Source organism: Terrapene carolina, unplaced genomic scaffold, assembly GCF_002925995.2.
Source record: "Terrapene carolina triunguis isolate 2854851 unplaced genomic scaffold, T_m_triunguis-2.0 Scaffold67, whole genome shotgun sequence".
Taxonomy (NCBI): Eukaryota; Metazoa; Chordata; order Testudines; family Emydidae; genus Terrapene; species Terrapene triunguis.
This window is the reverse complement of record NW_020664418.1, coordinates 8,565,964-8,578,245: the sequence shown is the minus strand read 5'-3', so window position 1 is coordinate 8,578,245 and position 12,282 is coordinate 8,565,964. Positions and strand designations below refer to the sequence as shown.

The following is a 12,282-nucleotide window of genomic DNA, read 5'->3' as shown; positions in this document are numbered from 1 at the left end:
AAGCCCTGGCTGGGATGATTTAGTTGAGAACTGGTCCTGCTTTGAGCAGGGGGTTGGACTAGATGACCTCCTGAGGTCCCTTCCAACCCTGATATTCTATGATTCTATGTTTTCAAGCTTATCTCCGCACCAATGAGGGCTTGAAGTTTTTAAAATGAAAGCTGAGATCTCACATAACCCCAGGACTCCAGGAGCTGGGGCTTCAAGAAAAAACACCAAGTAGTGCCAGTCTCACGATGAAATCATGAGAGCTGGCAACACCTTTTAAGATAAAAATGTATCTGGATTTTCCAGAAAATTGCTCTCAATAAGTTGAATGATGTTTAAAACAGTTACAAAGCTACATGGATAAAAGCAATACTATTGCCTAGCTCTTCTATACTGCTTTTCATCCATAGACCTCAAAGCGTTTTTATCATTCCCATTTTACAGATGGGAAAACTGAGGCATGGAGAGGGATAAGTGACTTGTCCAAGGTCACCCAGCAGGCCTGAAGCAGAACCAGGAATGGAACCCAGGTCTTGAGTTCCAGTCCAGTGCTCTAACCACTAGGAAACACGGCTTTCCAGTGATCTTTATCATAAAAGTCATGCATATTAAACCACTTGCAACTAAAGGTACCAATTTTAAATACTGCATTTGGGAAGTCTGCCTCATTCAGCACAGGCTGTGTGGCACAATCCAATGTACTTTGAAAACAGCAGTTTCCTGTTTCTTTTTTGTTTTGTTTTTTAGTAACATACATTGTAGGCAGTAAATTAATTTACCCCAGTCTTTAAATTAGAGTGATTAGGCTGTTTCAACCGTCTTACCCTGTAGGTCATGGCACTGCCCAGATTGCTGCCTGGAAGGGGCACTCTGCTATGGGAAAAGGTTGGGACGTGCAACACTATTTCATATTATAATGCAGGGTCCCTGGAAATGCTCCCTCTCCTTACCTCCATTTAATAGCACCCTCCATGCATATGGGCCAGTACTGAGGGCTTTAGCTCGGCAGTGATTTTCAACCTTTTTTCATTTGCAAACCCCTAAAACATTTCAAATGAAGGTGTGGATCCCTTTGGAAATCTTAGACACAGACTGCGGACCCCCAAGGGTCCATGGACCACAGGTTGAAAACCACTGGTCTACATAAACAGCAGATCTCCCAAGACAGTCCCCTAGTGGGGACAGGAAGGACTGCAGACAATCTGAAACCAATCATCCCTTTAAGAATATACTCTAGAACTAGAGATGAAAAATAAATTCAAACTCAGCCACTTCCAGATATTTTTAATGAAAATTTAACAATCATAACATCTGAACAGTTGTGAGAAGTGACAGCCAGAAGTGGCTCATTTAAAGCAAAGCTGCATAGCGTTCCTACAGAAGTTCCTACATCTTGTCCAGTACAGAAAAATTAACCCAAAACCAGATACCAGTTGGACTTTCACCAGGAGATCCTAGCTGTCAAAGACAAGTGTCTCAACTCACTGATCATCTAGTGAACAGCTGAGCTGGTCCCTGCCTCTAGGAGTGTACAATCAATTCAAATGAAGACAAGAAGATAAATCTGAGCCAACCCTCGCTGCAGGGACTTCACTGGGAGGTTGGATACACTGACTGAGTCCTGTGTGAGGCTGCATACCCAACAAAGGGACTGGCCAGTGAGGGCCCAGCTGGGATTGTAGTATCGTTGGGCAATTCCCTTAGAGCTTCCTAAAAAGGAGAAGGCAAGAAGGAAGCTGAGGGAGGAATCTGGAGTGATTGCCTCATAGAGGCTTTGGGGGGCCACTCTCTTGAGACAGGCAAGAGAAGAAGGCAGATCCAGGGTAAGGAGCAGAGATAGTGGCATGAAGAGGAAAGCACAACTGGGCTATAGGCAGAGTGGTTAGGAGGAACAAAGGGAAAAGAAACAGCAGAACAAACATGGGTTGGGCTGAATGGCCTGGGGTAGCTAGCCCCCACTAACAGCTTGTGCATTGATGCGGAGAAAATCTTACATGCCAATGGTGTGTCCACACTAGGAAACAAGTGGGGGGTGTTACCACACAGTAACAGTTTAGCATGGAGAAAGTAGTCTGTAGTTTTAACACCTTCAGTGGTCAAGGTAAAAGCTAGGCAGAGCCTAAGGTTTCATCTGACCAACTAAGACTACAACTGCCTGCCCCAGCTGGCTAAACCCCTTGTGCCCTCAAGATCAGTCACAAGCTATACAGTTAGGCACACAGGACGAGCCAGGCTTCCCAGCAATATCATCATGCTCAGGCATGTCCAGGGCAGGGAGCAAACCCTGAGTTGAGGCCTCTGCTCCCAGAGGTAGGCAGGCATGGAGGTAGATGGGAGTGGAGCTGTTCTGCTGCACTAGGAGTCAGGTGCAGTAGCACATGCAGGGCAGGGTCTGCAGGTTCCCCTGCTGGTGGGAGGTGATGGGTGTCCGCTCTGAAGTGACTCTCACACTGGTACTGTGGCGCTGCATGTGTCACTACAAAGTAAAGAGGGTTTGTAGCTGCCAACCCGGCAGGCTCCAGCCTGGGCTCTTCCACACACCAAACCCTGTGCATCCCCAGTGCGATAGCTGACTGGAGCCCAGCAAGCTACCCTGCTGCGGATGGGCCAGGAGCCTCTCACAGCCTGCTCTAGCACTGGGACAGACTGGAGAGGCACCTTCTCTCTTTGGGACTCCTTCTTTATTGGATTTAAAATTCAAACAGTAGAAAAAAGGCAAAGTATCTAAATCGGCTCATTGCAAGAACAAGAGCAACAGCGACGCCCTGTAGCACATGGGAGCAGCTATTGTCAGAGATACACACAGAGCATGCAGGGTGAAGGAGTGGGGGCAGCTGAGCTCTCCATTCAGAGCCCACTGTATTCAGCATCACAGTATCCTGTAAAGAGAGGCTGCGCCTGGATGCCTCGCCTGGAACAGAAGAGACACAGGAATGTTACACAGAACCCAGGCATTCAGGCTTCCAGTCCTTAAAGGGGAAGGAGTTACTCTTAACCTTTTGGTGCCCTGATGAGGGTGATGTGCTGAAGTAAAGGGTTAATTTCTTCTCTCCCCGGCATACTGAAGTTTTGAGGTATCTGATGATATTTTAGGGCTCAGGAAAGTGAGGGATAAGATCAGTTTTCACAGGCTAAGCAGGGTGAAGCCTGGTCTTTACTTGAAGGGGACCTCAAGAAAAATCCATATGCTACAAGAAGCAGTGCTGGCAACTCTGTAGGGAGTGCTCTGCCATTGAATCAGCACTGAACCAATGCTTCAGCATGGCACTAGGGGTGCTGTGTTGCTGCGTGGTGCCATCTACCAGAGTTGGCAAACTAAGGTCCTGACCGCTCATGGGTATTAATGATGCCATGGCACTTTGCATAAGCCCAGTGCCCTGGTGAAATCCCAGCTCCCAGTTACGGTCTGCCTCCCTAGATTCCCTAGCAGTTCCAAGGGGACTGCTTACTGCTGCTCCACCCCAGAGGTGACTCAGTGATTTCCTGTGTCTAGCTGGGGTCTTGGATGAAAGGAGCTAGGCCAGTTACCATTACCTGAGCAGCATGCAGCGGAAATCTGCCAGTCGTATATACGCATCTTGCAAATCTGTCACCGTCTTATTGCTCCACAGCCTCTCAGCTATGGCCCCAGCTCTTGGCCTTGAGGAAATGAGATGCAAAGATGTGTTACTCTACACAGGAAGTCAGAGGGCTGCTAAGAGCAGGCACTCCCAAACACTCCTGCGCTGAACTGTGAGATGAGACTTTTCCTACTGAGGCAGAAATGCAAGGATGTCAGCAGAAAAGCTGGACTAACCTCCTGGGGAACGCAAAAGGCTCCAGTAGCAATCCCTGGGAGCGGAGAGGTATTATTAACACCCAGGTCGCTATACTTTGCTATACGTGGGGTCAGCACAGACATGATTTAACTGAACAAAAGCCTCTCCAAGGCCAGGAAAAATTGGAACAATAATGGAGGAGGCTGGGGAGCTGTGAGAAGAAGATTGTCAAATATGCCTTGAATATTATTAGTAACTATTAGCCCTTAAGACCTTAAAAGAGAAAAGCAACCATTCTATTCCCTTCTCCATGACAACTTGTCTGTTCCAAATGTTAGTTTCTCCTAAAGCAGACGTGGGCAAACTACGGCCCGCGGGCCACATCCGGCCCGCGGGACCGTCCTGCCCAGCTCCCGGCTGGGGAACCTAGTCCCCGGCCCCTCCCCTGCTGTCCCCCCTCCCCCGCAGCCACGCCGCCACGGGGGCCGCGCTCTGGACCGCCGCTCCCACTGGGCAGTGTGGGGAGCGCAGCTGGCTCTGGCCGGGTGTCGCGGCTGTGAGCTCCTGCTGCTGGTAAGGAGGCGGGGAGCCGGGGGGTTGGGTAAGGAAGCGGGAGGTTCTGGGGGGCAGTCAGGGAGGAGGGGGCGGTTGGATGGGGTGGAGGTTCTGGGGGGTCGGTCAGGAGATGGGGAACAGGGAGGATTGGGAGTGGGAGTCCCGGGGGGCCTGTCAGGGGGCAGGGATGTGGATAGGGGTCGGGAGGGCAGTCAGGGGACAGGGAGCGGGGGGGTTGGATAGGGGGTGGGATCCCGGGGGGCAGTTAGGGGCGGGGGCTCCCGGGAGGGGGTGGTCAGGGGATGAGGAGCAGAGGGCGATTGGATAGGGGGTGGGAGTCCCGGGGGGGCTGTCAGGGGACAAGGGGGGTTGGATAGGTGGCAGGGGTCCCGGGTGGGGGCGGTCAGGGGACAAGGAGTAGGAGGGGTTGGATGGGTTGGGGGTTCTGAGGGGGGCAGTCAGGGGGCAGGAAGTAGGAGGGGGCGGATAGGGGTGGGGGCCAGGCTGTTTGGTGAGGCACAGCCTTCCCTACCTGGCCCTCCATACAGTTGCGCAACCCCGATGTGGCCCTCGGGCCAAAAAGTTTGCCCACCCCTGTCCTAAAGGAACTCAAGACAACAAGAGATTAACATCCACCTCCAGAGTGCAAAACAGATGGGGTTAAGAAACCACAGACCCCCAGAAATAAGAAATAGGAAACAAACTCTGCAAGCTCTTGTTACTCAGACAAGTTCCTCTCATGACCTGCATGTGTATAGAGCATCTTGTGATGCTAGCTGGCTGCTATGAACACCCCATTTCTCTTGCCCATCAAATCCCAAAGGAACACCTTGCTTTCCTACAGCAGTGATCATTAGCCTGTTTCATCCTAGGAGTGAATTAAGTGCCAGAGACTTTTTTTGGGGGGGAGGGGGGGAAGTGAGCAACTATAAATCAAATAAACTGTTCAAATAGTAGCTTACTCAGAAAACTAAAGGTTCCACGGGCCGCACTTCCCAATACTCCAAGAAATCCAAAACAACTAGCTTTCATCCCAAATTTGAAGCTGTACATTTGCTTGCTTTATGAATCAAATACCCTCTCTCCAGTCTTGTTCCTTCAAAATATTTTCTCTTGTATTGTAAGCCCTCAAGGATGTGAAATGCTGTATATATAATCAAAGAATGAATGGACTAGATGATTAGATCCACTAAATTTAGCAGAACTATAAGGGATTTTGTTGATTTTCTTTCTCAATGATTGTTGCACTCTAGAAGTGATATTAATTGTAAAGAACAAGGAGGAAAAAGACCATTGACAGCTATAAGCACCTATACAGGGTACAGCTTTGAAATATTAAAAGAAATTGCTTAAAGGGAGAAAAGTCCAGTTAACAGTAGGGATTAATAGAGAAATACAATCCTTGAAATAAAGAACAAAAACCTCTGATAAAAAATCTCTGATGAAAAAACACCATTTACTGGATATGAGGGAAGCAGCAGGAAAACTGAGTGCTGAAATCTGAGAGTTTGTTTGGTCAGTATCCAATTGGAAATAAGAGCCACGCCCCCTCCAACACTCCCTGTCCCTGAAAAGGTGTAAAACTGAGGTCACCGTGGGCAGGGCCGGCTTTAGGCCGATTCCCGCGAATCAGGCCCCGCACCTAAGAGGGCCCCGCGCCCTAAAGAAGAGCGCCTAACTTAGGCGCCTTTTTAATTTTTACTCACCTGGCGGCGGTCCGGGTCTTCGGCGGCAGGTCCTTCACTCGCTCTGGGCATTTCGGCGGTGGGTCCTTCAGTGCCGCGGAAGACCTGGAGTGAGTGAAGGACTTGCCGCCGAAGTGCCGCTGAAGACCCGGACCACCGCCGGGTATTCGAATCGGGCCCCGCACTTCCTAAAGCCGGCCCTGACCGTGGGGGTGGGGCTCAGTTTGCTGAACCTTCTCTCCAAAAAATGCTGCAGAAGTGAGATTCTATACCAGACACCTGACCAGCCCCTGGAATGGGCAGACTCTCCCTTTCCAGGGTTCCCAGCACAAAGGAGGGGTGAGATTTCATTTCAGAGATTGTATTTCTTTCTGTTCTTTAAATAAAAACCTGAAAGTTCCCTTGTTGAGTCACCACCCCTTCTAGTGAGACCTCAAGGAACCCGCTATTGGATATATAAAATTGGCCTAAGAGAACCTCAGATAATAACTTGAAGCAATTGCTTTTGATGTTTTAAACTAGTCCTTTGTGTACCAAACACTAGGACCACACTGCTAAGATTGCCTTAAAACAAGTACATCCTAACTCTTTGCAGAATTACTTGAAATATGACAAATGTACTACAGATACTAAAGAATTGATAACTGACAATTATAAGCATCATAAGAAATATTGGTTATTTGTACTATTCTATTGTATAAACAGCATGTTGTATTCAGCATACACTAGAACTTCTGACATCTAAACTTGACTATAAACTATTCATTATATACTTATGTGGTTCTGGCTGAATAAATAAACTTGTTGATTGGTTAAGAACAACTCAGTGTCCTGATTAGAAAAGCACTGTCCCAAGGTAAAAGTAGATCTGAAAAGAAGGCAGTGTTAATGAGTAAGCTATTGCTCCCTGTACTCAATAAAAAGGGGTTGTCTGAATTATTTTCCATTCCAATATTGGCTAGAACATTTATTCAATTGACAAATCTAGTTTGTTAGGTTTCAGCTTTAAAATCTAACTGGCACCTGAGCACATTAATAACATTGACCCATTCATGCTTCCAAGTCACTGGGAAAGCAGAGCGTCATTTGCCTGCGGGATTAATGGTGTGGCTGCAGCTCAAGCCAGCACACCCAAAGTAGCTTTAATCTCTCTAGCTCAGGGCCCAGATTAGTGAAGTTGTGCGAGCATGAACTTCAGCACAGGCTGTACAAATCTTCCCACAACTGCCATGGCTTCGCTGTTACTGGAACCTGAGCTAAATTAAAGCTAGCTTGGATATGTCTACACGTGTGGCAATCACACCCTGTGATTGCAGTGTAGACAGACCCTAGAAGGTGGGTGATGGGAAAGAAGAGAAATAGGAGTCTCTTAGCGAACAGGATGTTATGCCAGTCCACAGCCAATACACTGAGTGTACTTAAGGAAACCCACCTGCTGGTTCCTCGCAGATGTTCCCTAAACAAACAGCACACTGCTCGTGTGCACCAACATGCCTATCACTGCCATACCTGGAAACAGATTGAATGGGGTGGGATGGCAGAGCAGACAACACAAGATTACATGCTCACTGACATTTTGCAGCAAAAACATGAGCCCCCGCCCCTGCGTAGTAAAGTGTAAGTGGAGAAGAGGAGAAAGTCGAGCTGAGGTTGACCAGTCTTTCTATAGAGAACTTAAGTCAGGAAGGTTGGCTAAATCCTGTATAAGGGTCCCTGAATCAGGTATTGACCAACAGTTATATTCATTCATTTAGAGCTTCATAAAGGGGAGAAGGCAGGAAGGAAACAAAAGGAGGACGGCAGCATGACAACCTCATAGAGGTTTTACAATGCCTCCCTCTTGGGGGCGGTAATGAGTCCCACAGGGCCAGAGAATACTACTGACCCCTCTCCTTTGCCAACTGAGCTGGGGGGCCTGGAACAGGCCAGTTTGGCATGAGAATGACAGGAGCAGAGCAAGGCCACTGGTCTGGTGGGACAACATTTTAAGTCAATGTAATTATTTTTTATTTTTATAATAATTTAGCAAGTGAGTGTTTAAAAAAAAAAGCCCTCGGAAAACAAGAGCTCAAGGAATCACTTTGGGCCCAGCCTATGGTAACAGCCAGTTAACTCTGCTCCAGGGGGAACTGGAGACTGTAAATAATTAAGGCCATTCAGTTCAGCACAAGGCAGTTAGATGGAGGTAGATTTCACTGTAAGGCACAAGGATCAAAGCCTGGTACCATTCAGCACCCAAAAGATGGGGACTCTAAAGCACTGAAGCAGAGCTGCTCATCTACAAAGGTTGCATGTGTGCCTACCACCCAGGGCCTGTGCATTTACACTGGATACATACCCACCTGGAAGGCCGCTGTCTGCTAAGATCTGCCAGTACATCTACATTCTGAAAACAGGGAATCCTGCACTGCACAGTCTTCCTCCCATAAAGCGTTGTGCTAGGCACAGGTCCCCTACACCCTGAGCTGCTATGGATGCTGCGACGCACTCACACAACATGGGGCTTCCCTTTTGCTCCCTTCTGTGGAGTTTCACTATATCCAAGCAGACAGCCATAAATCCAGGTTTATAGGTGAGCCAGCCACTGATGGGAGACAGATCAGGAGACCACGACACCTGCTGTACTCCCACTGAGACACAGGGGCCCAATTCTCTTCTTCCCACAATCTCACCCTATCGGCCCCAGTGGAGGGGAGTTCCCTGCAATTTACACAACTCAGTGGGCAATCGGGCCAAGGACAGTCGCCCATGTTAGAAGAGAAGGGCTCAAGCCAGCCCCCCACCATAGAATCATAGAATATTAGGGTTGGAAGAGACCTCAGGAGGTCATCTAGTCCAATCCCCTGCTCAAAGCAGGACCAACACCAACTAAATAATCCCAGTCAGGGCCTTGTCAAGCCAGGCCTTAAAAACCTCTAAGGATGGAGATTCCACCACCTCCCTAGGTAACCCATTCCAGTGCTTCACCACCCTCCTAGTGAAATAGTGTTTCCTAATATCCAACCCAGACCTCCCCCACTGCAACTTGAGATCTTTGCTGCTTGTTCTGTCATCTGCCACTTCTGAGAACAGCCTAGCTCCATCCTCTTTGGAACCCCCCTTCAGGTAGTTGAAGGCTGCTATCAAATCCCCCCTCACTATTTTCTTCTGCTGTCTAAATAAGCCCAGTTCCCTCAGCCTTGCCTCGTAAGTCATGTACCCCAGCCCCCTAAAAATTTTCGTTGCCCTCCGCTGGACTCTCTCCAATTTGTCCACATCCCTTCTGTAGTGGGGGAACCAAAACTGGACACAATACTCCAGGTGTTGCCTCACCAGTTCCAAATAGAGGGGAATAATCACTTCCCTCTATCTGCTGGCAATGCTCCTACTAATACAGCACAATATGCCGTTGGCCTTCTTGGCAACAAAGGCACACTGCTGACTCATATCCAGAGTCATCCACTGTAATCCCCAGGTCCTCTGATGGATTCTCTTACCAGAGCCTGGGCGTGAGGTTAGTTACATCCACATATTCACCCCACATGCAGGCCTCTCCGCCAATCACCAGCTCCTTCTGCTCAAGGCTGCCTGTCAAAAGAGACACTTGTTCGAATGACAAAGGATCAGAAGATGGGGTGTGACCCATGGAGCAGTGTGTGCCATGTCCCCTCTGTCTCCAGCCCACAGAGAGGAGTCTGTTACAGCCTCCAGCTACAGAGCCTGGCTCATCAGCTCAAGTTGTAGAGACTCAGGCTTCCCCTGGAGGTCCTCGATGGCAGCCATCAGCTACATGTGCTGAAGGACAGTTTGACTGTTTCACGCCAGAGGGAGGCTGTTCAGTGCCCATCCCCTGACTGGCAGGGCAGCTGCCAGTCACTGGAGCCAAAGCCACAGGCACTTGTGCTCACTCGGTTCAGCAGTAGGAAGTACTCGACTGGCCTGCTTGTTAGTTGACTGACCAGCCAGGATTGCCACATCACCCCGTCGACAGCTAGCTGTGTGTGAGGCCCTGCAGGGGAGGCTGACACAGCCCACATGCGCAAGGGACACACCTTCAAACTCCAGAGGCTCCACCTGGTAAGCTGTCTGCCAGTCCTGCCCATATGAGATGCGGTTGAGATACCAGGGGGCAGACAGCAGGGCCCTGTAACCGGCCTTGGTGACTTGAGCCACCTCCTGCTGGTACGGCCCGGCGTTCTCCCGCCACACGTGGATGATGGTGTCTGGCTTCACCTGCCCACACATGACAGAAACACACATGATGCTCCATGCAAGGGGTCAGCGTGCCCCACTCCCCTAGCACGTGAGAAGAGCCAGGCCGACAGCCCCCGAGGCAATCTGCAGCACACAGCACTGCAAGGCACACACCACCCACCTGGGGATCTTCAGCAGGGACATGGGAACAGTGCAACCCAAGGAAGACCCTCAGTTCACACTCCCCAGAGCCACACACACCCCTGAGCTGTACACACTTACCTCCTGCTAGCTCAGCCCGGGACCCTGCAGCAGAAATGGGAGGTCACTGCTGCATTGGTAATGGCAAGAGTTAGCAAGACGATTCTTCTAGACAACCACACCCTGACAGCAATGCAGCACAGGCACGCTGCGCCCTCATGTGAAACTGACCCCATGGAGGACACTTCCATCGTCCTTCCTACTCCATGCGCCCAGCCCAAAGGGTAAACTAGGAAGGATGCTCTAGCAGTCAGGGCACTGGACTGAGACTCTGGACTTCCTATGTGACTTTGGGCAAGTGTCTGAGCTCTGCCTGCACCTCAGCACCCCACACTACAGCCCGTGCAAGCCTCCCAGTGAGAAAAGAGTGTGAGGTGCTCAGTTACTATGGCAACGTAGGCCGGGTAAGTACCTAGACAGCTCGCTCCCAGGGAGTCCCTGCTGCTCTTCCCCTAGCTGACACCCTCTCTGACCCACACAATCCCCTCACGGTACCAGGCAGAAGTGGCTGGCTTCAGCTGGGGAAAGAGAAGCAGAAGGGGCTTGGAGAGAGAGATGCTGGGAGTGCCTTCCCTGAGTGGGGAGCAGCAAGGCTGCAGCAGCAGGGCAGCTCTGAGTTCTCAAATGCCATGCCAGCAAATGACAGTACCTGGTTGTATTCCTCACCCATCCCCACCCACCAGCGTGGCCGTGGTGTGAGCCAGCGCCCTGCGCTGGCCTGGAGTCGGTATAGCGAGTAGCTGATACAGTAGGGTGTGACCGAATAGCCGCAGGTTGTGAACAGCACACCTGCTGTGGAGGAAGCTACGGGTCCAAAGGGAGAGTGTGCCCGGGACAGGATCAAAGATCTGTCTCTTATGGGATCAGGCCACAAGGAGCCAGGGGAAGAGCCATGGCCAACAAAAGAGGGGAAAAGCCCATGGGCGAGGGTGGAGAATTCCCCCCTCTGCCCCCCACAACCCCTGGCCCAAGAGCAAACCCAGTGCCTGACAGAGCCCAGCAGGGGATGGGGCAGGAGGAGACCATGCAGTAAGCAGACATCACTCCATCAACACGCAGCCAGGCCCCTCCCTTCCCAAGGCACACTGGGACACACTGCACTGGTTGTTGCTGAGAGCCAGGGGCCTGTAGCAGGGAAAACAGAGCAGCTCTCACCTTCACACCATTATCAAACACCTCCTGCCACACCACGTAGCCCTTGCCATAGGAAGAGATGATATCCAGCAACCTGGAGCCAGGAGAGAAGCAGTACAGAACAAACAGGGACAGCTCCAGCCAGGAGAGTCCAGCCAGAGCCTCCATCACTTAAGTCAGGGCCTGTGTCTAGACAGGAACATTACCTAGGCCAAGTGCTTGCAGCAAGACAGGAAGTTACCTTGGTTCTCTCCCTTCCCCATTCCAAGGCAGGTCCTAAGCAGGGCTCCCAGTCCATCCCCCACCCACTATCCAGAGCCATCACCAACCCTGGACTCCTTTGGGGTAAACTCTCCACACAAGCCTGTGCGGGACAAGGTATGGTGGGGCCATACCCAGGTACCAGCTTTGGAGTGGTGGTGGGTATTCTCAAGGGGTCCTGCTCCCCAGGAGGAAATAGAGTGGTGGAGTGGATGTGTGAGCCGCGGAAGGCAAACTTATTGTGCTGCAGCTGCTGCTCTCTGTAAGCCCCTGTCACGGCCCTCACCTCTGGATGTAGAAAGACTCCAGTTTGGCGTAGTCTTGGCCAAACCCCATCTGCTGCATGAAGGCCTGGATTTCCGGATTCGACCTCCTGCACGCCAAAGAGAGGAGCAGTATGAAATCACAGGCCACGCTGCAGAGTGTCCAGTGCCCTGGGGACATGTGCCAAGAGTGACAGGAAGGAG

The 12,282-nt window shown here is 50.6% G+C and overlaps 1 protein-coding gene across 1 annotated transcript in view; it reads right to left on the bottom strand.

The window, feature by feature from the left end:
• Positions 1-1,257: 1,257 nt before the first annotated feature.
• The window catches only part of HEXA (hexosaminidase subunit alpha), a 34,616-nt gene continuing 23,591 nt past the window's right edge, over positions 1,258-12,282 (bottom strand). Inside the window, exons 9-14 of the mRNA XM_024213691.3 lie at positions 12,102-12,188; positions 11,576-11,648; positions 10,018-10,198; positions 9,463-9,553; positions 3,523-3,627; positions 1,258-2,899 (exon numbers count right to left, since the gene is read on the bottom strand). Coding sequence (XP_024069459.2) covers positions 2,836-2,899; positions 3,523-3,627; positions 9,463-9,553; positions 10,018-10,198; positions 11,576-11,648; positions 12,102-12,188 — 601 coding nt within the window. The 3' untranslated portion in view covers positions 1,258-2,835. The remainder of the gene's footprint in view (positions 2,900-3,522; positions 3,628-9,462; positions 9,554-10,017; positions 10,199-11,575; positions 11,649-12,101; positions 12,189-12,282) is intronic.